Source organism: Macrobrachium rosenbergii, chromosome 49 (assembly GCF_040412425.1).
Source record: "Macrobrachium rosenbergii isolate ZJJX-2024 chromosome 49, ASM4041242v1, whole genome shotgun sequence".
Classification (NCBI taxonomy): Eukaryota; Metazoa; Arthropoda; class Malacostraca; order Decapoda; family Palaemonidae; genus Macrobrachium; species Macrobrachium rosenbergii.
Genome location: NC_089789.1, coordinates 37,678,246 through 37,705,600, shown reverse-complemented (window position 1 = coordinate 37,705,600; position 27,355 = coordinate 37,678,246). Strand labels below are relative to the sequence as shown.

Here is a 27,355-nt window from a genome sequence, read left to right as displayed (position 1 = left end):
AGAGGGAATTTCATATAAAAAAATTGACATAAAATGTTCGATTGCTTTTTTATTGCCTTTATAGTGTGCACTGTAGGAATATTACATCCAAGCTTTTACACAGGATTGGATAGTGTATAAATATTACCACTGGACATACAGTCACACATATTTAAGCGCCATGAAGGTACTCCCTATGTATACACTAACATCCATCACACACACACACACACACATGCAAGCACATTGTATTGGAAGATTATTATGTTCAATAGTATACATATGACTAATGTTCAAACACTGCCAGAAATATATATTTTGACAGAGACGCGATTTGTCCAAATCAATACGACTACATTCTAAACATATCTTTATTACACATACATGAACGAGTACCGTACAAATATTAGTTTCACATGTACATGACAAAATTCTGTACACATAACCACAGGGAACACACATATAAAGAAGAGAATATCTGTTCTGAACCAAATTCGGTCACTCGTATACACACGACTATGTATTCCTTCTTAATATTCATACCTAATTACCATGAGTATAAGTTTTTAATACATGACTATGAGGTTTACAATGATACGTATGACTACATATACAGAAATATATGTATTGAAGTAAATATACGTGCATAATACATACGAGTGTATGTAAGTATGTATGCATGCATGTATACACGCGAGCATGTCAGAGCAAGAGAGAGAAAAGGACGTCGTCTCTCTCTCTCTCACACACACACATACACACACACGCACACGCACACACACATACGTACGCACAAACCCAAACACATATATCCCTTAGAGCTAGCAAGGTTCAAGGCTCGAACAACAAAGGACAATGATTCTCTTTTATTTCCTCTCGCCCTTAAAACATTCAAATGGATTCCAAAAGGAAAACAGCAAAAAAAAAAAATCAAAGAAAAAATTCAAAAAGCTTAAAAAAAATAAACAGAAGGCACTAAAGAGCTAAAAGGATTCCAGCAATAGTGATTCTTTTTTTCTTTTTTTTTCTTTTTTTTAAGCTGACGTGCTATAGGAAATGGCTGCAAAGTGCTTTGTTTGTTCTCTCAAGGGGAGAAGAGGGGGGGGGGCTTAGATCGAGGAAGGGGGTGGGTGGGACAATCCGGGCTGGGAGACTCATGGATAAATTACTGTTGGATGAGAGAGAGAGAGAGAGAGAGAGAGAGAGAGAGCGACTAACGGATTATGGAGATACAATACAATAGAGAGAGAGAGAGACTAGCGGATTAGGGAGATACAATACAAGAGAGAGAGAGAGAGAGAGAGAGAGAGAGAGAGAGAGAGAGGAAGGATACCATACAAGAGACACCCAGACAGAGGCTAAAGAATTAGGCAGAGAGAGAGAGAGAGAGAGAGAGAGAGAGAGAGAGAGAGAGAGAGAGAGAGAGAGAGAGAGAGAGAATCTACGTGGAGAAAAAAGCATAACGTTTCTTTCAGATTTTCCTCTCCTACTAACAGCCTTGGTAATAGGGCTCCATTAACTGTTATCAATAATGAATTGAAACGTTTGGACCTCTCTCTCTCTCTCTCTCTCTCTCTCTCTCTCTCTCTCTCCAGCAATAAAAGAAGAGGGCACTCGATGAAAATTCCACATTCTAAATCGCTCGTGCAATCGATAGGGCATTTTTCACGTTCCTCGTTGGAATTCTCCAACGCTCATTCAAAAAAAGAAGAAAAAAAAGGAGGGGGGGGGAAACATCGCGACAGAGTCGTCGGGACAAAACGAACAGAAATTAAGAAAACAGGAACAAACGCAAATGAGCGATGGGGGATTGGATAAAAAAAAAAAGGGGGGGACTTTATCGTGACTTGTGTCAACTCTCGTGAAATGAATCTCGAACAATCTCGGAAAAACCAAGGAAGCTGTGACAGTCTTCTTCTTCTTCTTCTTCTTCTTCTTCTTCTTCTTCTTCTTCTTCTTCTTCTTCTTCTTCTTCTTCTTCTTTTTGCGGAAGGACATGAAATGCGCTTTTTTTAAAAGTGTGTTTTACGAGCAAAATCACGTGTGTGTGTGTGTGTGTGTGTGTGTGTGAGAGAGAGAGAGATTCTTCTACTCCAAGAAAAAAAGGGACGCCAAAGACGATCACTGGAAGTCAGGATGACGTGTGTGAGCCTTGGCGCTGCTGTCACGCCCGTAGATCCCTGTCCCGACGGGATTAAAACTTCACGAGAAAAAGACCAAGATTTCTGGCCGTACTTCGGCCTAAAAGTTTATAAGCTGAGGGGGGCTTATGACACAAGCACATAAAAAAAAACAAGTAAAAAATGCGCCGAAGTTTCTTCGGCGCAGTCGAGTTTTCTGTATGAGCTGCGGTCCCATGAAGCTTTCAGCGCATACAGTGTTGCCAGACGCACGATTATGGCTAACTTTACCCCTAAATAAAATAAAAAAAACTACTGTGGCTAGAGGGCTGCAATTTGGTGTGACTGATGATTGGAGGGTGGATGATCAACATACCAATTTGCAGCCCTCTAGCCAAAGTAATTTTTAAGATCTGAGGGCGGACAGAAAAAGTGCGAACGGGTAGACAAAGCCGGCACAATAGTTTTCTTTTACAGAAAACTAAGTAGAATACCACAATTTCGAAAATGGTTACATATTCTTAAAAATATTTATTTATCTGAGGTTTATTTAGCTGCAACAGATTCTGTCAACTACTTGCTTATGCATTCTTGCAGTAGTCAGCAGCTATAGCCTTATCCATTTCATAGACTACAACTCTTCTTATGCAGGAATTTAACTGAATCACGTCATTTCTTTAAGTATTTTTTAAAAATTACTTTATCAGAGGTTTAACTGAATGTTATAGGTCTGTAACAAGCTTTATTATGCAATACTGTACTCACTATGTACTACAATTTTATGTATTTCATAGACTATTATCCTTCCTATGTAGAGATCTTAACTGGATCACGCCACTTCTAGACTCTCTAAAGAGTCGCCCGAATAACTGGTCCTTAGATGAAAGGTGAAAACTGGCGCAAAGCAAAGTTAAAGAAGTTGGACAACAGAGCGAAGCGAGACAAAAGGGAATCTCTAGCAGTTAAAAGGTAGAAAGCAATGCAGCTGGGGCCGAAGAGAAAGCAAAACCCCAGTACTGAACACAGTGCCCCTCCCAAAATAAGTTACAGGTGATACCCAACCACCACTCCCTTACCCAACCCTCCAAGGTTATTTCAGGCTAGAACACCAACAACATTTGGGCCTAAGAGAATCTCCTTGTTGTTGAAAAGGTGTAAAGACTGTGGTTCTTTTAAATTCTGTCTCCAGAAACTTCACGAATCGCTCCATATGATATTCCTAGGAAGATACAATGTTACAGAAGACTCTTGAATTCGATCATTGCTGCCTGTATCCATTCACAAAAAATAAAAGTGCATGCGCTCGGAAACAACAAACCTCCGCCAAGGCTGAAAATCCAACGCCCACCCCCGCCCGTCCACATTTCCCGTACCTCCCGAAAGGTCCCTTACCCTGATCCTGATCTTAGCCAAATTCTGGTTGTTTGTTGGCAGATAAAAGGACCACCTCTGGTTAAATTTTCAGAAAAATCCGCAAATATAGTTTTGCGTAATCTTGATAACTGACAGCCAAACTAAAAGACTTACAAATAAGTCGATGTGAAAACATGGCAGCCTCCATTTCGCTGACGATGGTATTTACTATGAATGAAATCTTGTCTTGAACGCCACCAAAATTCGCACCATTTGTATCTCTTCATCTCGCGTCAGTTCTTCATTCGCTTACTTTCCCCCCTGAGAATTCTTCTCTTTCGAGGGTATCCTCCTCTTCCTCCTCCTCCTCCTCCTCCTCCTCCTCCTCCTCCTCCTCCTTGGACTCGAGCTCCCCGTCCTCAACTCTCATGTGGCCCCAATAATCAATTATGGTGATAAAGTCAGCCCAAAGCCAACCCCATTACGCAAAACATCAAAACGGTGCACCAGTCTCTCATTCAAAGGCCGCGTTCAGCGAAGTATATAAAAAAGAAAAAACGTTTCGTTCTTCTGGTTCGCTGGCTTACTTACGCGTCGTCCAGATTCTTCGCAACGTGAAATCGTTGTGTTCCTCTATCTCTGTACGAGAATCTCAATTATTCTAATTCCACCTCACATATTGTGAATCTCAATTATTCTAATTCCACCTCACATACTGTGAATCTCAATTCTTCTAATCCCACCTAACATATTGTGAATCTCAATTATTATAATTCCACCTCACATATTGTGAATCTCAATTATTCTAATTCCACTTAACATATTGTGAATCTCAATTATTCTAATTCCACCTCACATATTGTGAATCTCACTTGTCCTAATTCCACCTCACATATTGTGAATCTCAATTATTCTGATTCCAACTCACATATTGTGAATCTCAATTGTTCTAATTCCACCTCACATATTGTGAATCTCAATTATTCAAATTCCACCTCACAGATTGTGAATCTCAATTATTCTACTTTCACCTCACATATTGTGAATCTCAATTATTCTAATTCCAACTCACACATATATTATGTTTGCCGCAAGCACCGTCATCACATTCTGCATCAGTATCACAATTACTATAATTCCACCTCACATGTATATTACAACTACCATCATCACATTCTGCACTGTTATCACAATTATTCTAATTCCACCTCACATGTATATTACAACTACCGTCATCACATTCTACAGTGTTATCATAATTATTCTAATTCCACCTCACATGTATATTACAACTACCGTCATCACATTCTACACTGTTATCATAATTATTCTAATTCCACCTCACTTGTATATTACAACTACCGTCATCACATTCTACACTGTTATCATAATTATTCTAATTCCACCTCACATGTATATTACAACAACCGTCATCACATTCTACACAATTCTAATTCCACCTCAAATATATTTCAAGTACATTACAAGTACCGTCATCACATTCTACACCAGCATCACGATCATTATAATTCCATCCTCAGAAATATATTACACCTATCGCCAGCACATTCTACCCGAGTACCACAATTATTCTAATTCCACTTCACACGTATTACAACTACCGTCATCACAGTCTATACAATTATTCTAATTCCACCTCACATGTATATTTCACCTACCATCATCAGTTTGCACATTTATCACACTTATTCTAATTCCACCTCACATGTATATTTCAACTAACACCATCAGTCTACACATTTATCACATTTATTCTAATTCCGCCTCACATGTATATTTCACCTCCCATCATCAGTCTGCACATTTATCACAATTATTCTAATTCCACCTCACATGTATACTCCACCTCCCATCATCAGTCTGCACATTTATCACAATTATTCTAATTCCACCTCACATGTATACTCCACCTCCCATCATCAGCCTGCACATTTATCACAATTATTCTAATTCCACCTCAAAAATAAATTAAGTATATTACAACTACCAACATCGCATTCCGTGCTCGAGCATCACAATTATCCCAATTCCACCCCGCAAGTATATTCCCCACGAGTGTCGCAGCAGTAGCAGCGGCTCCAATTCCCCAGGCGACGAGGACGAGGACGACGACGATGACGACAAGGGCCAAGAGCACCCGCCATTAGCATTGTCACATTCCGCAATTCCACACGAGTATCACAACTTCCAACTCTCTAATCGTTCATCCTTTCAGTGGAATGAGCGTGAGAACTCTCGCCGCCGCTTCGGGTCGCATTAACACCGCAATTTTCTGTCACTCCGTCACTCCCGATGCCTTTTGTGGAGAATTTCAATAGGCTGGCTCTCTCTCTCTCTCTCTCTCTCTCTCTCTCTCTCTCTCTCTCTCTCTCTCTCTCTTCTTCTTCTTCTTCTTCTTCTTCTTCTTCTTCTTCTTCTTATTCTTATTCTTCTTATTCTCTCGACTTTTACAGTTATCAGTTATGTGCCTCTCTCTCTCTCTCTCTCTCTCTCTCTCTCTCTCTCTCTCTCTCTCTCTCTCTCTTCTTCTTCTTCTCTCAGACTTTTACTCTCTCTTCTCTCTCTCTCTCTCTCTCTCTCTCTCTCTCTCTCTGAGGGAAAAATGAATAATAAATTCGTTCCAGAAATCCACTTATCTTTATTGGGCTGCAATATATTCCGGGAATATCCCCTGATGAACTTAGGCACCCCACAATCACTCTCCTCCCCACACAAAAAGCTACACCCACCCACCCACCCACCAGGCTTCACCAAAAAGCATAAAGTAATTCATTGCCGAAATAAATGAGCTTACGTTATTGCAGTTTTACTTACTACCTAATTTATACTGATTAGTAGTCGGCGCTGAAAGGAAAATATTGGATAATTTCGTGCACTCAACGCCATGCTTAGAACTAAGAGCTCTTTGTTACTTTTATTTTTGTTATCATTCCTTTGTTTTCCTTGATATACTTGTAATCATGTGTTTATCGTAGAACTCACTGAAACTGTTTTCCTCGCATTTGTTTGTATGTATGTATGTATGTATGTATGTATGTATGTATGTATGTATGTATGTATGTATGTATGTATGTGTATACATATATATACATACATTCATACTTACAGACATACATACATACATACTACAGACATATATATATATATATATATATATATATAATAAAAAAGGAAGATAATAATAATAATAATAATAATAATAATAATAATAATAATAATAAGAAGAAGAAGAAGAAGAAGAAGAAGAAGAAGAAGAAGAAGAAGAAGAAGAATTTCTGGCGACCAAAAGCAACAATTCAGTTTCCCATATTTCCTCGTACAACTATTTCCACACTGCTCTCTATCTGCCGTCTGCTAAATATATTCTCTCAATATCAACTTTAGAAGCTCACTTCACACGCCTTCCATCAAGTTGCTATTGCTCCCGATAAATTTATTCCCCGTTATCTATTCCTTTATTTAATAGTTTATACATAATTCATTGCATGGCATTACAACGTCAATTTACAAATTCACTACCGCGACCCAACAACAGGTTTTCCCTGACTTATAATCTTCCGTCATTCACGAGGCGGGCCTATCGCATTAAAATAATTGAATTGGCGGGTACAGATGTTTCCTCTGTAACTCTACGTGAAACTCTTGAGCGCATACATACAAACAAACACACGCGCACACATAAAGACACATACACACGCACGCACAAACACACGAACACGCTCACTAAAACGTGAGTTTGTAAAAAAAAAGTAGTATATATATTTCCAAAAGCAATCAAGAAGCTACGAATACAATTAGATATGCATTTTCTTCAAATTGTACATCAAGAACAAACAACGAATAAATACATTACCTTCAACCTACTGCAGGAATAAAAATAAAAAAATATCAAGAAATTTATTAATCTTTTTTAAGCTCTACCGGATGAAAATTAAAGCAACTGGCCCATTTCATTCGGTCGGCACTGAGGGTAAACAAGCCGAGATAAACGAAAACCGAAGAAAAGTAAACATTCTCTTCGAGCGAAAACGAATGAAACGATAAATTTTCATTACACATTTACTTCGAGTCGCCCTGGAAGAGACATACGGACAAACACGACGATTCGTACCCACAATCCTTGAAACAAGAAGAAGAAGAAGAAGAAGAAGAAGAAGAGAAGAAGAAGAAGAGGAGGAGGAGGAGGAGGAGGAGGAGGAGGAGAGGCGTGAAGTGGCGCCCGATCAGGTAATAGGGACAGACGCACAAAGACACAGAGTCAAGGCTCTGATTGAACCACAAAGACGAAAGGCTGGAGAATATCACTTTGATGAAAGACCACGGGGCAAAAAGTTTGGGAAAAGGGACACACTTGGAGACACGGGAAAGAGAACGAGAAAGAGAAAGTGACAGCCACAGCCGGAAAAAGAAAGGAAACGTGTGAAAAGTGGTGAGGAGATAGTGACAGGATGAAATCGTATCTACTGAGATTTAGGAGACACCTCTCTCTCTCTCTCTCTCTCTCTCTCTCTCTCTTGCGACCACGAAGAATCTCAGGTCCAACTAATGGCGACATCTGGTCCACATCTGTGACGCTGCCACTGGAAATCTTGACCTTATCTTAACCTTTGTCCCTCCACTTTATTCCTCCAAGACTGAACAATTTATCATTTAGCCTGCTCTGGGATTTCGTCCTTTTTTCTAATGCCTGATTGAATTTCGGCTTCTTTTTGTAATAAATCTATAAACTTGAAAGAATTTTGAGCTTGGAAAGTATAAGTCTCCTTGCTTCTTCTGTCTGTTCAATAAGATATAGGTCTATCTCTTCCTTCGAAGCTATAAAGTATAAGTCTCCTTGCTTCCTCAGTCTATTCTGTAAGATATAGGTCTATATCTTCCTTCGAAGCTATAAATAAAATATGTCTCCTTGCTTCCTCTGTCTATTCAATAAGACATAGGCCTATCTCTTCCTTCGAAGCTATAAAGTATAAGTTTCCTTGCTTTCTAAGTCTACTCAATAAGATATAGTTCTACCTTTCCTTCGAAGCTATACTCCACTCTTAATTTCCCCTTCTTCTCGTGTCATCTTCAGACCCAGGGTCAGGTTCGGTCATCGAGAAATGAAGCCAGCAGTGACCTAGAAGAAATTAAAGCCAAGGAAAGCGTCCATCAGACACGAGGTCTAGCCACTAACTGCCAGAATGACAGTCATCCGGAGGGTGTTAATTGCTGTCATTGGCTTCGTTCCCGATCGACAATCTCACGACGAGAGAGAGAGAGAGAGAGAGAGAGAGAGAGAGAGAGACGGATATTTGGACCTTCGTGCATTTCCCATCGCCTCTGTTGGGTCATTGGTATATGCATATATGTTACCAGTTCCATATAACACGACAGATGAGTATAAATAACTACATCTGATGAGTGTAATTGTTAGGAAAGAGAGCCGGTGGGTATACTGTATATTACCTATGCGACCGGCGGCGGCTGTCTTACATAAAAGGACACTTCGAGCATATATTTCACATCACCACCACTGATGCGTTCAAGTATTTTTTTCACCGGAGGACCAATGAGTATACATTCCGCACCGCTCCTTCTGATTCGCCCAGCGGTCGTTATAACGGTCCAGGAGTTTATTTCGCTGCATCTGATCCATCCACCGGTGCTACATACATAAAGGCCCATGAGCATATATTACCATATCTGATGCGTCTAGGGGTCGTCCAATATGGGAGGATACACAGTGGCCGTCTTACATATGGGGACCCACGACTCTGTCCTACCCATCAGCATCTGATGCGTCCGGCAATCGGTCTAAGAGGCCCCACGAGTATGTATTGCCAAGAGGGCCCACGAATATGTATTGCTTATCGCCGACTCTGATAGGGCCAGCATTTGTCCTACATACGTCCCCATGAGCAAATAACAATCAAAGTTTATAGGACGAGAATGGCCGCCAATTTGCGCTACCGAGGAATTGGTCCATGACTAATCCAGTCACTGGCAGCGTCCCTCCGCCCGCGTGCCTTTTTCGGTGGGGAGGGATGGAGGTGTCAATACTTCCCGATGTCGAAGCAGGATACATAGCTAATCCACTAGAACTAGCAAACTGGAGCAGTAGTTTATTAGTTTATCTTTCGTATCACTGCCCTGCTAAAACTGATCCGTAGTTTATATACGACTCTGCCAATGAGGCAGGTGTATCAATTCAGAAGTCCTCATTATAACGTCGTTTCTTGTGAGGAGTGACTTCGAGGTACGCCATACATCAGACTCAAGGAATGGGAACAATGATGGTTCTTGACAGCGCGCCTTGTACAGACTTCCTCTTGGAAATGACGCAGAATGTCTAGAAGCACACCGAAGAGGAACAGGCTACACGAGTTAGCTGAGCTAGGCTCATGCTCCCTGGTACTCAGTTACCAACAGCCAATGACTTAACCTTGAGCAAAAACTCGAGCTTCCTAAATATTCTAAAAAAAAGACTTAAGTATTTGTCTTCTTAGGCAGCTATTTTTTTTTTATCTGGGTCTGGGCTGGAAAAGGACATTAGGTTGCAGGCTTCGCCGGAATGTACTTGCGCCTAAGACCGCTGGGACACGAAACCAAAAACCCTCGCCTAGCCCAGGCCTGAGGAAAGCAAGGGGAATCGAGAGAGAAAAGGGGTGAGGTCTAACCTCGAAGCAGGCTATAAACTCCTCCTCTTGGAGTATAAGACATTTGCAAGCGTTAAGGGAAACAGAGGAAGAAAGAGAAATCCTAAACTTAACATGAGGAAAGAAACAATCCTTCATTTCTTATACTGAACAAGACACCTAAGGATTCGTCCACACAACAGTAAAACATATCATAAACATGCGTCGGAAACTTTTCGCATACTTATACAAACAGGTTGAAAACATGCCATCGACTATAACTGGGGAACGATCTTCAGTAAATGCTGGATAATCGTATGAAGCACTGGTTAAACCTGTCAATAAGAAGTTGACTTGTATTTAACCTGTTTTTGGTTTGTGTGCCATAAGTTGCCAACGTGTGTGTGACATGTTTGCTTAAAAGCAAATTCTTTGTTGAAGGCAAAGGAGAAAGTTGGTTACCTAACCGTGATAACTTCCTATACTACAAAGATATTAACAGCAAACTCGGCCCACCTCTCTCTCTCTCTCTCTCTCCTCTCTCTCTCTTCTCTCTCTCTCTCTCTCTCTCCTTAAACGATGATCCAGATTCGGGAACCCATAATGCTCTAACATCTATAAGTTACCATAACTTTGCGATGCCCATAACAGCTGGGTTAACTGTGAGAAGAGGTCATTTCGATGAAGTGAGAGAGAGAGAGAGAGAGAGAGAGAGAGAGAGAGAGAGAGAGAGAGATTAATAATGAGTTTATCATTTTTATAAATATACATAATGTCACCTGCAATCTGATACAACAACTCAGACAAAAATTCCTATACTGTATTTCATCTCCTTGAGACTCACCTAACCTCAGAGAGAGAGAGAGAGAGAGAGAGAGAGAGAGAGAGAGAGAGAGAGAGAGGAGAAGACAAACCGTTACTCCCTGGTATCTCACCTTCATCAACTTTTGCTGCCTTCGAGGCTACACAGAATCGTGGTGAATCTTAACTTCGTAGACCCACAATTGTAATGAGGCCGTATAATAGCCTGACTTGACCTCATTCCAGCAATTCATCTTCTCCTCAACTAAGGCCATTAGCAATTCTGGCTTTCTCCTCTCTTCCTTGGGAATATTCATTCACACACACACACACACACACACACACACACACACACACATATATATATATATATATATATATATATATATATATATATATATATATATATATATATATATATATATATATATATATATATATATATATATATATAGAATATATATATATATATATATATATATATATATATATATATATATATATATATATATATATATATATATATATATATATATATATTCTATTACCTCTCTCCTTTTAGTAATAAAAAATGGAGGGGACAGTCTTTCCTTCTGATTCATACCATTCTTTTCTTATTTTTATTCTTATCTGAGATTAAGACTAGACAAAACACCCAGCCGAGCTGACTTGCTGTAAGCACAGAGAGCGAAATTAAATACAAGAGTTCAAGAAGAGCAGCCCCATCCGCTCACTTTGCCCACCTCAAGTCATCCCTTTATGTTTTTTTTTTTTTTTACATTTTTTCCTCACGCCGCATTTTCTTAACGAGAGACCCAAGCTACTTTTAAATTCATTTCAAAATTTCCGGCGTATGTACCAAACATTCTCCTTAAAAATGGCACTGTTGTGCAAATCAGAGAGAGAGAGAGAGAGAGAGAGAGAGAGAGAGAGAGAGAGAGAGAGAGAGAAGCAAGCAACTCGGAAGTTCCTTGCTCCGACACAATGACAAGCGAGCATTATAATTTCACGACACAAAGGACCGTCTCATTTTTTTGAAGTCTGATGACCAATGAGTCATTTGTTTGCTTTTGTCTTTCCGTGTCACTGAGAATCAGCTCCTTTTCTTTGAGATATATATATATATATATATATATATATATATATATATATATATATATATATATATATATATATATATATATATATATATATATATATAGCTAGAAGGAACCAAGTGAATCTCAAAAAAGGAAAAGAATGAAAAAATATTTAAAAAAAAAAAAGCAACGACATCAACGGATCAAAGAAAAGAAGTTTGCTAAGCTGGCAGTTTTGAAGTTCTCAGCTGCGACGAACTTGTTGATTATTTTTTCTTCTTCTTCACAAGTTGAAAGGAAGAAGGAATCTTTGGAAGAAGAAGAAGAAGAAGGTAACGCATCTTCACACACCTACTATCGTCGTCTTCTGCCTTGAAATAAAAAAAAAAATATAGTAAAGAAATTTGGAAATGCAAGAAGAAGCGATTCACACTGTTGGTCCTTCCGCTCTTCGTATAATTTATAGCATTTTTCTGTATCCGTAACTGGATATACGCTTTGAATACTCCTAGTACTACGCCTTAAAAATGCATGATTATCATCATCATTATCATTCAGAAGATGAACCCTATCCATATGGAACAAGCCTAATGGGGCCATTGACTTGAAATCATTCAAGCTTCCAAAGAATATGGTGTTTTTCTGAAAGAAATTACAGAAGGTAATAGGAAAAACAGATGAATTATTAGTCACGAAAGATTTCCAAAGGCAGCAGCTGCAATATTAGTAGTATAGTAGTTATACGAAGAGCTTCAGGACCAACAGCATTTCCACAAGAAGTGAATTCATGGTCAGTCATTTCCCTCTGTCATTTCCTTTCTTGTCGAGTAATTTACCGAAAACAAATCGCATCCCTCGCATGAAATACAGCCTGTAGCACAAGCGTGTACTGCAATGGAATCCACGTCCCGTTTAATTTTAAAATCTAATGAGGAAAACCGAAAAAACTGAAATGACAGTAGCTGAGACAAACAATCGACATTCAAGTTACTGCTCCGAGAATGACAAGCAAGAGGGAATATATCAGAAGAAGATTTAAAAATACCAAGCCTTTATAAAGTTGGTGTCATGAGAAAATGGACAAAATTACGCATAATAATGATGGCGAAAAATTAGTAAATATATCTTTTATCTGATCTGCTGAGATCAAAGATCCAAAAATAACAAATCACGATGAATAATCATAAATAATGGACTAAATTCTTAATTCTAGTTCGTCTGATAGGAAGGAAATAGAGAGAAAATGACAATAAATAACGCACTGAGCCTTAACCACACTGGCCTGTCGCGAAAGAAGAGGAAAATGAAAGAATTACAATAAGCAAGAAGAAAAAGATGAAAAGAGAGAACAAATCGGTCGGATGAAAAGAGAGGAATAAATCGCAACAAATGAAAAGTACAAAACCAACAACAAATAAGGAACTCCTATTCATATTCAAGTTGAAGTCTGGTTGATCTGCGGAGGAAAGTCAAAGAAACAGTGATAAAAATAAGCCTAAATAAGAAAGAAATAATGGGTGTGATCCTGCCCGATGTGGATTCTCCGAAGTGAGCCGCAACTGAGAATGAGTAACGGGGGAAAATAAGATTAAATACGAATAAATAAGGGACCTTAATCCTTCCACCAGCTGGTCTTCCGAGATGAACCAGTCTAGCGTGAGCGAAGGCGTCATTTTAGGCGAGGGAGAAGGACCAGCCGCAGAGAGAGAGAGAGAGAGAGAGAGAGAGAGAGAGAGAGAGAGAGAGAGATCAGCAGGAACCAGGGCTAATCAATACGTTCAACCTGCCCTCGGTCTCAACAAGTATTAAAGCTTAATTGAACACTCTCTCTCTCTCTCTCTCTCTCTCTCTCTCTCTCTATTTATCTATCTACGTACCTATCTATCTATCTGTTTACTGTCTGTACTAACAACTTTTATTACAGAGTAGTAAATTGGTAAAGAATGATAATGATAATGATAGACAGTTTAACTGCTTAAGTGTGAAAATAATAATAGAAGGTATTTTATGCGTACTTACATACAAGTACACACGCGCGCACACACCAAATCTAGCTATCTAACGATATATATATATATATATATATATATATATATATATATATATATATATATATATATATATATATATATATATATATATATATAAAATTTAAATATGTGGTTGTGGTTGTTTGTCCACTGTCTGTCTGTCTATTTGTCTCGTCTGTCAATATAAACGTACACATTCAACCGTGCACATCTGCAGAATATCACTTATGCACACATGAACACATTTCTTTATAAAAACGATGGAACTGCACACCGCCATTTGAATATATATATTTCTACATACAACAGTGTGTATGTATATATATATATATATATATATATATATATATATATATATATATATATATATATATATATATATATATATATATATATATATGTCTGTATGTATGTATATATGTCTAAAGAAATACCTGAAATTATTTACTCCAAAAGGCACACTATCTTCGAAAAGGAAAATGAAATCTTAATCGAATTTCTGGCATTAGCATGGTACGTCTGGCGCATGCGCAGTGATCCCCTACGTGCAAACCTCGCACTTTCATGATTGATTTGATCACCACTTACCTTTTCTCGATCTGCGTTTTATTCATCGTAAAATGACTCGTAAACTCGGATCCGTAAAAGGAAAAAAAATAGTATTAGAGAGAAAATGAAGGATGAACCTCTTTAAACAGGCTGCCAAGCCAAGAAAATTGCTGGAACTTCAAAGAGGATGAAAGGATTCGTCTAGGAACTCTGGAACTCATCATTTGATTTGTTTGTGTAACCTGGCGTTGCAACGAGTATGGTTCTCGGCGGCGATCTGAGGAACCTATATCCGACAAGTGGTTAAATGGGGTCAGGATAAAAGTACAACAACGAAGAATCACAAAAATGAGGAAAATTCATTTGATGAAGATGCATCACGAACTAATGCAACATTTCTGAAGGATTTCATCTCAAGGAGATAAAGTTTGAGAAATATATTAAGAAATAACCATCCAATTTAACATGTAAAGTTGGGGAAATCTTGCATTAAAGGTATTACGCTGAGAAATATTTAAGCAACCCAGGAAATAGACTTTAGAAACCACCTACAGTTTACGAAATATATATTTGTGGAAAAATCCTCGAATTGCTGGATTAGTGCCAAGTAACAGTCCCCAGTTTGAGCAATAGTTAAGAAATATTCTTCCAATATTGGAGTCATGCTTGAAATTCAATCCTGAAATCTGAGAAAGACATGTGATAAAATAATAATGCCTCAATGTGAAGAGATGATGGCACCAGTTTATATTCAGATGACTTGAGCAACAGGCAAGAATGTGGGGATTGGCAAATAGCGTGTGAAGAGACATTCAGTTATCTTTTTATTTCTTTACTTCCCTCTCCTATTCGGTCATCAACAAGTGCAAGCAGAGAATGGGGGAAAAGGAATTGAAAGTAATTAAGGAATGTGGAGCTTTAAAAAAACACGGACGAGTTGGAACAGGGGGAGAATTTTTTCACGAGAATGTTTCAGGGGACGAACCGCTGGAACCGTGACCCTGCTGAGAATATGGAGCACAAGAACAGCGACTGTTAACGGGGATATAAGTCCGGCTTTTTAAAAGCCTTTTAAGCTCTCAGGTTTATGTTTCTTTCCGTTGACTACAAAGATTTGGAATTCTCTCCATGCCGCCATTTTCCACAGGTTTCGTCACGCCTTTGCTGCACAAGGGCATTTATTTGCCAGTGCTATTCGCCTTCACGTAATAGTCATTACTGTTTCAAGACGTCGTGACGATTTCAAGGAGGACAATCTTCTGCCAGATGGGATCAGCGGACTTGGTGCCTACCACGACCTAATTCAAGATACTACCGTCAATCCAGATTTCTGTTGCACACAACAATGTAATTCAGGGTAAATTCATACCATTAAACGTTAGGAATGTGTCACAAGCACAAGGACCATGGCTAGAACAGCAATGGGTGACACTGACAGCCGCGAACACAACAAAGCGATCGATGCTCATAATGTTATTTGAGAGAACACTCTATTGCCACAGAACACAGGATTATGCTGTCAGCTGCAATAGTTCGCAACAGAGAAAGTGCAAGGGTCAACCAATCACCAAAGCGATGCCTCTGCTACAAGAGAACACACACAAATCTAGGTCGACTGGCAACGGATCACAGAAAATTATGTTCATGCTTTTACTCAACCATCGGTGAACTACAGCCGTAGGGACGCCATTGGGAATAAACATGTCAAATAAACCCATGATTTGCTCGATTTAAGGGGAACCCGGCCAGAGACTGATGGAAACGAAGCAGAGGATGAATGACGCGAGCGGGCATCTAAACGTCTCCATAGAGATGCAGCCTTTCTTGTTACACCTCCGCCCTCCATCAGCGACGCCCACCACGAACAGGCAGGCGGTTCGATACACGGGAATAACGCAGATGCACTCAGGGGTCTAAAAGCGTGGGGAGAGAGAGAGAGAGAGAGAGAGAGAGAGAGAGAGAGAGAGAGAGAGAGAGAGAGACCTTGAACGACCACCTGAATGCCGACCTAATTGACAGGTGAGAAAGAAGGACGGTTGAGACTGGGAAGATGTGTCTCGAGATTTATTAAGGAGTAATTTGTGCTTCTTCTTGCTCAAAGGTCTATAAATTCTGTCATGCTTATAGGTCCCAGCCAGCCTGGCTGGCTGACACCGGCCGGCCTAGCTGCGAGTGTGTACCAACTTCAGAACAGGGAACTGGGCTAAAAGGCTCATCATATATATACATACACACACACACACATATATATATATACGTGTGTGTGTGCGTATATGTCATCAAATGAGAGTGCTTTCATATATGAATCATCTATGTGCCTATCTATGTTCCCATGAATAAAATTCCAGTATCTGTACGAACATATTTCGCGAATAAATGAATACATAAATATATACGCATACACACACATATATGTGTGTGTGTGTAATTTACTACATACGTATTCATTCTTCTCTCTTTTAATGTTATTACTGAAAATCTGTCCCAGCCCTAAAGATATCTTAATCTCCTTCAAAGCCTCAGATTCCAAATCCTCTTAAGGCTTTACGTTGAATTTAAGGATACTTCTATTATTCTTAAGTTCGGACTAATCCGTTACGGTCTGTCCTGAAAAAAAAGCTTAGCAGGTTTAAATAAAACGGTACTTAATAATAATAATAATAATAATAATAATAATAATAATTAATAATAATAATAATATAATATAATAATAATTTCATGATATGTTCATTTTAATATTCAGGATTGTTCCCCTTCGATAAACAGTCGAACGACTGATAATCACTGGTGCTATACAAAATCAAATTAATAATAATAATAATAATAATAATAATAATAATAATAATAATAATAATAATAATAATAATAATAAAGTCAGCACAGTATTTTTGTTAAAGTTAAACGCGGGTAGCAAATCCCGTAGAGTTACATAATTCCTTCACCGGATAACACGAACTGAGCGTTAAGAATATAATGACGGTGAAATTTACCCAATTAACTCTCGTTATTGTTCCCTTTAAGCCTGCCAGGACAAAGGAGAGATACTGAATACCATATCTGGGCACACTATAGAGTAATTAGTGAGGGAACGCAAGCAGAGAAAACCTCCTACGTAATTCATTAAATATTATATAACCTTGTGTGGCGGTGACAACATACCTGACAAAGTTGAATTTATTATTATTATTATTATTATTATTATTATTATTATTATTATTATTATTATTATTATTATTATTATAAATTAAATTAAATACATTAGCAACATATTTCCACCATTATTTAATATACAAATAATAATAATAATAATATTTTTTTATTATTTTACTATTATTATTATTATTATTATTATTATTATTATTATTATTATTATTATTATTATTATTATTATTATTATTATTATTTAGACGCAATATAAAATTCTCTCTAAATGATGCATCCACCCTATTCAACAGGGCGTGTTTAAGAGATGGGCTACTTCCTTCTTATATTATTATTATTATTTATTTATTTATTTGTTGTCTGTCACAGTCATCCTATTCGACTGCGTGGTTTAAGTAGTGTGGGGTTCCGGGTTGCATCCTGCCTCCTTAGGAGTCCACCACTTTTCTCACTATGTGCGCTGTTTCTAGTAGCACACTCTTCTGCATGAGTCCTGGAACTACTTCGGCATCTAGTTTTTTCCAGATTCCTTTTCAGGGATCTTGGAATCGTGCCTGGTGTTCCTACGATTATGGGTACAATTTCCACTGGCATATCCCATATCCTTCTTATTTCTATTTTCAGGTCTTGATACTTATCAATTTTTTCTCTTTCTTTCTCATCTACTCTGGTGTCCCATGGTACCGCGACATCAGTGAGTGATACTTTTTTCTTGATTTTGTCAATCATCGTCACGTCTGGTCTACTGGCACCTATCATCCTATATGTTCTGATACCATTTATTATTATTATTATTATTATTATTATTATTATTATTATTATTATTATTATTATTATTATTATTATCGCGGCTAAAGAAGCATTCGGTCAGATTTTTCTAATGACAGTCCTATCAGCCGATCCTAATTTCCTCTTCATTTGCGTTACTTACCCTCCTATCTCGGCTTCAGCCAACATTAATTAGCGCATTAATAATATGGCAGCCTTTTCTATTTTTTCGTTGGCATAATAACTGATAACTAATATATAATAGGTGATTTCCTCTTTCCTTTTACCGTCTGTTACTTCTTTCAAATGAACAGTATTCTATGGAAGCTTGAATTTCAAGAAATGGCCCTGTGGACTTGTTCAATATGAATAGGTTTCATATTCTGAATAATAATAATAATAATAATAATAATAATAATAATAATAATAATAATAATAATAATAATAATAATAATTATTATTATAATAATTATTATTATTATTATTATTATTATTATTATTATTATTAATATTAATAATAATAATAATAATAATAATAATAATAATAATTTTAATTTTTTCATGGAGGTGAGAAAATGAATATTTCTTTTAACAATAATCTATGAATATTTATTTTAAGAATAACCTAAGAAAATGTGAATTCTGGCATCACTTTGTATTTTTATCATAGACACAGAATATTCGGTTTTCAGTGACATAAATATTTCATACAAAAATTATCTTTAAAATTATGATACACAGGCCTCGAGTGTCTTTAAATTTATTCCAAAAGATAACAATCATTCAAGATCAAAGGTAACTACAAGGAAAAATACAACCCAGTCTGTAGTTTTCCTTGCAGAATAAGAAACAACTACTTTTTTATTTTTCTTTATAAAATTATATTTTCTGTGGAGAAATGACTAGAATACTTAGTCATTTTACTATATTTAATGCCTAAATATTACTTGTTTATGATGACACATGGGTTAATTCTGCATCCCTCTATGCCGCTTAGAATTTTAAAAAATATACATTATATGATCATTTATTTTTCAATTTCCATTTTTTGAAAGTCTGAATTCCCATTGCTTCACCTACCCTATTTTCCTGGGCGAATCGAGAGGACAATTTATATCCTGCTACCAATTTACTTTCTTGAGCGAAACAGAAAGACAATTTCCCTTCCTATTTAGGGATTCCTGCTTCCTACGCATATATACGAACATTTCAGAATCGAATATGCCTACGACAAAACAGGACCCGGAAAACATCGTACCCATACTTAAGTCTCGTATTCTGGGGCTAAAAAATGGAGCCTTTTATATTCTCCTTCTAATTATCCTAATTTGTCTAGCACAAAAAGGAGAACAATTGCCACATTATCCTAGTCTTCCTGATTTTATAGTACTCAGAGGGGGGGGACTTTATCTTCCTCTTCCTTCTCACATCGGAAGGCAATTTCCAATTGTCCTCAGAAGTCCTCCTTACCTTCGTGACTATATGAGTAATTAAACAAAAATGAAATTAAATAAGAAACAATAAAATCATGCGCCCACATTCCATTCTCCTTTATTTTCTACATGGAGAACCCCTTTTATGCAACAGCAATTCAGTTCGTCTCCTGAAATGCCTCTAGCCCGTAGAACAATTACCCCAATATCCTAATCTTCCTACTTTTCCAGTATTTAAAGGGAGGCCAATATCTTCCTCCTCTTTCTGACGCAGGAAGACAACTTCCAGTTGTCCTCCTTATGTTCAATTTTTTTTTTCCTAAAGAACCCCTTTTGTGCAACAGCAATTCCGTTCGTCTCCTGAAGTGCCACTGGGGCTGTCTAAGGAGACCCTCTAAATATCGCCCGTGGCAATTGTTCTGCGACTTCTTTCGGTGTCGATGGGTCGTTACCGAACATTTGCAGGGCGGTCCTTGCAGCCTTTTTCTGTTCTCGAGGCGCTCCAGAGGCCGTTGAGTGGCTCTGAACGTGTCTTTAATTGGGTCCACTTGTTCCACTCTTATCTTCCCAGGAGGAGGAGGAGGAGGAGGAGGAGGAGGAGGAGGGGAGGAGGAGTGTCTTAAGTTGGTCTTTCTTTCCTCTTTTTTGGAAAATTAAGTGCGGGGGTTAACGAGCTTAAAATTTGTTAAACTGTCACATAATCTAGACTTACTGTACAATTAACTGCATCTATTCTCAAGGAATATTGTCTTACTAAGTAAGCTAAGATTTTTACTTTGGTTAAACTGTCAACCTTCACTTTAATTAAATTGTCGTACGATTAAAAAGTAACAGATAAGTGAAAGCATTTTTTTTTTCAAAAGAAATTTTTATTATTTAAACAATCTGGTGTTGGTTTTAATCCTTTTTTCATAACACACAAAATGAGAAACCAATATATAGTAAATACACTGTATTTCGATATATATTCTGTGCGTAACATCAACTGCCTCAATGCAACAAACTTCACATTTAGATTCGCCATCGTCCAGCCATATACCAGCCTCTCTCATCTACGGCCCCTAAGTGGGTATGGGTATGGGTAGCGCAGAATAAAAAATACCTTGATCTCACGATGCATCGAGACGGCTCGTCATGCCTACAATTACGTAATAAACAGAAAACCAAAGCGTCATCATATTCGTAACAAGAGTTGTAAATGGACTGCACTCCTTATATCGCATAAATATTTTGCAAACAATGAATTTCTGGCCAATATAAATAACTATATGCGAATTATTTTTCTCAATGCAGCTTTAGATGAAGGAAATTCCAAAATTCTTTATTTTCACCGAGGTTCACAAAATAGCCATCCCAATGCCGACCCTCCCTCCCGTTTTTGAGGAACCGGCGCCGATCGGAATTAACACCCCCCCCCCATACCCTACTCACTTTTTTTTAATAGGAAAGAGGGGTGCCACGCCCATTCTAGAAATAGGATTTCGTCATTGATAATTTATGATTTTTCCAAAAAGGCTTAAACCTTGAAGTTATCAGGGTACAATTACATGTTCATGTTGAAATACAATGCACATGTTGTGTATATTCAAGTATTTGTGTCCTGTAGCATGTCTATTTGTGAAATGCATAAATGAATTTATATATTCTCTCTCTCTCTCTCTCTCTATATATATATATATATATATATATATATATATATATATATATATATATATATATATATATATATGTATATATATATATATATGTATATATATATATATATATATATATATATATATATATATATATATGTATATATATATATATATATATATATATATATATATATATATATATATATATATATATATATATATATAAACAGTATCCGGAAAAATGTATTCGTATCATTGTATATATTTTCCAGTAACATTCAAACCTACAAGTACACGTACATAAGCACACGCGGGCACATACGCACACATATATGCGTGTGTCTGTGTGTGTGTTTACTTGTATACATGCTTATATACAGAAATTATTTCTTGACAAAATCAGCAATAACCACCCAATAACTCCATCACATCTAGCACCTCCTGTAATTCGTTCAAATTTCAGCATTTGATTTGTGCCAACATTAAAAGCCGTAAGTTTCCTTCATTTCTTTTATACGTCGAAGACCAGTTCTTCGACGCAATCTCCCCCGACCCCCCTTCTCAACCACCCCCTTCCCCCCGACCTCATACGTGTGCCTTCTCCCCCCTACCAGAGAGGGTGCAGGGAAGTGCGCGGTAACTACTGCCGGGTGGACGGCGACTGCGAATGCGCTGGTCTCTACCGATGCAATAAGGCAAGATGTAAGGTCTCCGACAAGTCACCAGGTAAGGACGATTCTACTGAATGAGTGCGTAAGAAATCCATGAATGAATGCGTAAGAAATACACGAAAGAATGCGTAATGAACACATAAATGAATGCGTTCGAAATCCATGAATGAATGCACAAGAAATCCACGAACGAATGCGTAAGAAATCCACGAATGAATGCTTAGGCAACCAATGAATGAATGCGTAAGAAATCCACGAATGAATGCGTAAGAAAAACGTGAATGAGTGCGTAAGATATCCATGAATGAATGCGTAAGAAATACACGAATGAATGCGCAAGAAATCCATGAATGAATACATAAGAAATACATGAATGAATGCGCAAGAAAAACGTGAATGAATGCGTAAGAAATCCATGAATGAATGCGTAAGAAAAACGTGAATGAATGCGTAAGAAATCCATGAATGAATGCGTAAGAAATACATGAATGAATGCGTAAGAAAAAGGTGAATGGGTGCGTAAGAAATCAATGAATGAATGCGTAAGAAATACATGAATGAATACGTAAGAAATACATGAATGAATGCATAAGAAATGCATGAATGAATGCGTAATGAATACATGAATGAATGAGTAAGAAACACGAATGAATGCGTAAGAAATACATGAATGAATGAGTAAGAAATACATGAATGAATGCGTAATGAATACATCATGAATGAGTAAGAAATCCATGAATGAATGCGTTGGGTCATTCAGCGCTGAAACGGAAATTTACCGTACAAGGTTTGAAAAGTGTAACAAGAGTACCCTCCCAGTTGCATTAAGAATCAATTGTTAGGAAAGGGTGCAAGGTAAGATGGATGGAAGAGAATATGAACGGAGGTACAGTAATAGGAATTAAAGGGGTTGCAGCTAGGGGCCGAAGGGACGCTGCTAAGAAATTTAAGTAATCCCCTACAGTGCACAGCACGAGGTGCACTGACGGCCTAACCCCCTACGGGGTGAATGAAAGCGTAAGAAATGAGTGAATGAATGAGTAAGAAATCAATGAATGAATGAGTACAAAATAAACGAATGAATGCATAAGAAATCAATGAATGAATGCGTAAGACATAAATGAATGAGTGAGTAAGCAATGCATAAATCCATAAAGAATAAATGAACGAATGCACAGGAAATAAATGAATGAATGCGTAAGAAATCAATGAAAGAATGCGTAAGAAATACATGAATGAATGGAAATGGGAGATGTGAGGAGACGTTGATCTATTTTGGGTTGTACGCACTGTGAGGAATATGAAGTTCATTTCATGCTTTCATTTATTCGTTTTTGTAGATTTTCGAAACATTGGAGAAAAAACACCCTTGTTTGGTTTAACATTTTTTCATTAGATTTAACAAAGAACATGGAAAATTCAAGTTAACTTAATTCCTCATACTGGCATATTTCTATTAAATTTATAAAATGTTAAGCAATAATCTTAGAATGATTTCAACTCAATTTTTCTTCTTGTTTGTTAGTTCGTGTTTTAAAATCTGCATAAAGAGAATTACAATGGAGAACCTGTAATCTGTTTTCTATTCAGTCTTTTTCAATACACAAATGACGAAAAAAAATTTGTTCTATATTTAGTTCTGCGTTTTTTTTTTCAAACGTCAGGGATAATAAAGCAGTGAATTGTGAGGCTCTTTTAGCTTTGTATGACAGCTATTTGCTTATCTGTTCATTTCATTACCGTTTCCCTTTAAGAGCGTTATATAACATAACACCCCCAAAATGTTCAAATGTTTAGCTGTTGGAACAAATACAGATCACTGAATAAATACACGTAATATACGCAAATGGAATAATAAACAGTAATAGATCAGTGTCAAATAAGAGAGAGAGAGAGAGAGAGAGAGAGAGAGAGAGAGAGAGAGAGAGAGAGAGAGAGAGAGAGAGAGTTTTACTTTCCTCAAGAGTAAAATATCAGTTAACATATTTATATCAATACCCCCAACGTCGAACATAATACTTTGCCTTATGGGGAGGCACTAATTGATTTCACTCTTAAACTGGCGTCACAACTGCCAACGTCTGATTCAAACATGAATCAGAACCATAAAGCCTCGACAAATACAGTATATCTATTATCGGTTTTCTTATTGCCATTAGGGGCAATGCGCAATCGCCAATCGCTATCAAGTGTTGCACTGAATAAAAAGAACAGATTTTCAATAGTTCTATGAAATGATACAAACATATGTGTCACGTGTCACTTATTAAGCGGAACCATTTTGTACAAGAGAAAACTTGACTTACTCGTGGAGGAGTTGGCTTAGTTGCGTCCTCTGAGCCTAACGTCTCTCAGAAGACGAGTTCGAAGCTACACATGATTTACAAGCTGTGCCCTCAGTCACTTACAAAACATATACATCTTCCCTGCATAAAAAGTCAGTTATTATATATGTATGCACGTACTCTTAAAACATATTTTCCAGTAGTGATTCAAACATAAGCTGCCCAGAATGTGTACCTTCCTCGCTCGGAAACAAATATCTACACACATTTTCAAACATTTTCCCAATTCACTATATAAAATACGAATTACATTTAATATATAATCTACCGAAAGACGATTCTCTGACTACGATAACAGACATTTCAACTTATAAATTAGTTAGTTTTAATTGCTAAAACAAATACTTTCTTTTCATTCAAAAGTTAAAATATTACATTCAAAATTACCACTCTTCATATGCGTGTGTGTGTGTGTGTATATATACTGTATATATACATATATATATATGTGTGTGTGTGTGCGCATGTACGTATGTATGTATGCACGCGCGCACACACACACACATACACACACACACACACATATATATATATATATATATATATATATATATATATATATATATATATATATATATATATATGACAGAAAAATTCCTTTTTCAATACCATGAATAACACACTACATTTGCACTGTTAAATACAGCATTACGTATATATCTAAATCTATCTATCTATCTATCTATCTATCTATATATATATATATATATATATATATATATATATATATATATATAAATATAAATATATATAATATATATATATATATATATAAAATTTATATATATATATATAAAATTTATATATATATATATATATATATATATATATATATATATATATAATAGGAATTACAATATAACATCAAATTACGTGTGTAATCCGCTTAATCTATATTTCCGACCCTTGAATTTCTGTGCAATTTGTACGCAACTGCAGAATTTTTTCTCATGGACATTCGTGTATCGGTAATTGCATTCTAATGCGTAATTAACGCGAGTAGTTCAAATATCGTAATATTTTCAGACTTTCGGATACAAATATCAAAAGTTCTTTTATTTGTTAATTCGTCCGTTTATTCTTTCCGTTCATTAAACATTCTCTAATCTGAAAGTGGCTGAAGCTCAGAATTTGCCTATACTTTCTATTTTCGTGGTTTTTTTGTAGCTTTCTTTTACTTTGTTATTCTACATTGTTACCGTTATGATGCTTCTCATATAAGTTACATACACACGTTACTACATATATCTAATTCATTAACACTTTAATTGGGAAAAATTATTGTACCATTGGTGATTTTCTTTTTTTTATCTGTCGCTATTATGACAGTAAAGTGATTATAATCATTTTATTTTCTCACACTATTACAGCAACGGGAGTTCTCACCATCTTTACTTTCCCAAATGAATAAAATGTTGGCGATTCCTATTCGCTTTCTTGACAAACGTTATCACAACCGTAATATTTTTCATGACAGCACTGAAACTTCAAATGAAAACCGCCGCTATGACTCAAAATCCTCATCGCTTCTGAAAGACAGTATTCCTTCGCTCGGTAAGCGTGCCTCGCTGTCGAACTTCTCGGTTCCAGAGGTCCTTTATTCCCAACACCGCTGGACTGTGGAAGTCTCCCTGAGGGTGATGTGTAATTGGAACCTCAAAAGTTCAAGCGAAGATGAAATGTATCACTACCCTCAAGCAATTCTCCTTCTATTTTAACAACTTGCTTACATTTTTATCTACTTTATTATTTGTTAATTTATTTTTTCTTTTCTAGTAACTGACCTCTTCTTTTTTTCTCTATTTCCTGTTACCTTCTGTTACTTCTTTCAAATGAACGCCATATTCTTTGGAAACTCGAATTTCAAGTCAATGGCCCCTGTGGGCTTGTTCCATATGAATGGGGTTCATCTTCTGAATAATAATAATAATAATAATAATAATAATAATAATAATAATAATAATGATAATAATAATAATAATAATAATAATTTCTGTGCTTTCACTTTCACTAATCGCCACTGATCTCTAGCCATACGTCTCACAGTTCTCATCCAAGTAGGTCTGGTTGTTCAAACTCTTCTGATGCCTCGAAGAAAACGCTGACACTATCTCGTAATATTCTCTCAGAAATGGTGGGAAGGACATGTCCAAACCATCTCCATTCGCTCATCTTACCCTAGCCTTAATATTAGACTCGTTTAACCGAAACGAAGTGTAATAACTGAAAATTCACGTTTCGTTTTAAACTGTTCATGATACAGCCATAAAAGCGAGAAAGATATTAAAATATTACCTTATTGTCTTCTTATTTTTTCAGATATCCTTTTGCCTCGACAACACAATGAATCACTAGAGCAAGAAAGCAAATCCCCACACCTTTTACATATATTTTTTCTTCGGAAATTTTTATTTCTATTTTTTTTTTTTTTTTTTTTTTTACATTGTGCAACTACACAACCACAGGAAAAGATTCTGTGCATTTTTCCCTGTACTATTCTTGTTTTCCCCGGTTTTGCGGCCATAAAACAGCGCGAACAGAATTCAGTAAAAACTTTCTTTTATTTTATCAGGTTTATTTTTATATTTCTTCCTATTATTCTGTTCTTTCTATTGTTTTTTTTTTTATTTTTCTTCTCTTCTAGCGGCATTTTTTCGTCCACCTCCCATTCCCTACACTAACGTGGGTATCTTCGTGTACCCCACTTCACCCAAAAAAGCCTACCCTTCTCTTTCTCTCTCTCTCTCTCTCTCTCTCTCTCTCTCTCTCAAGCTTGTTCTTCCCTCACCTCCT

At 36.8% G+C, this 27,355-nt stretch overlaps 1 protein-coding gene across 4 annotated transcripts in view; it reads left to right on the top strand.

Moving 5' to 3' along the window:
• The window catches only part of LOC136832260 (uncharacterized), a 291,944-nt gene that overhangs the window by 233,129 nt on the left and 31,460 nt on the right, over positions 1–27,355 (top strand). For 2 of the 4 annotated variants that reach the window (XM_067093125.1, XM_067093126.1), the window contains exon 3: positions 22,161–22,272. The exons of the other annotated variants lie outside the window; for them this stretch is intronic. In XM_067093125.1, coding sequence (XP_066949226.1) covers positions 22,161–22,272 — 112 coding nt within the window. The remainder of the gene's footprint in view (positions 1–22,160; positions 22,273–27,355) is intronic. 4 annotated transcript variants of the gene reach the window in all.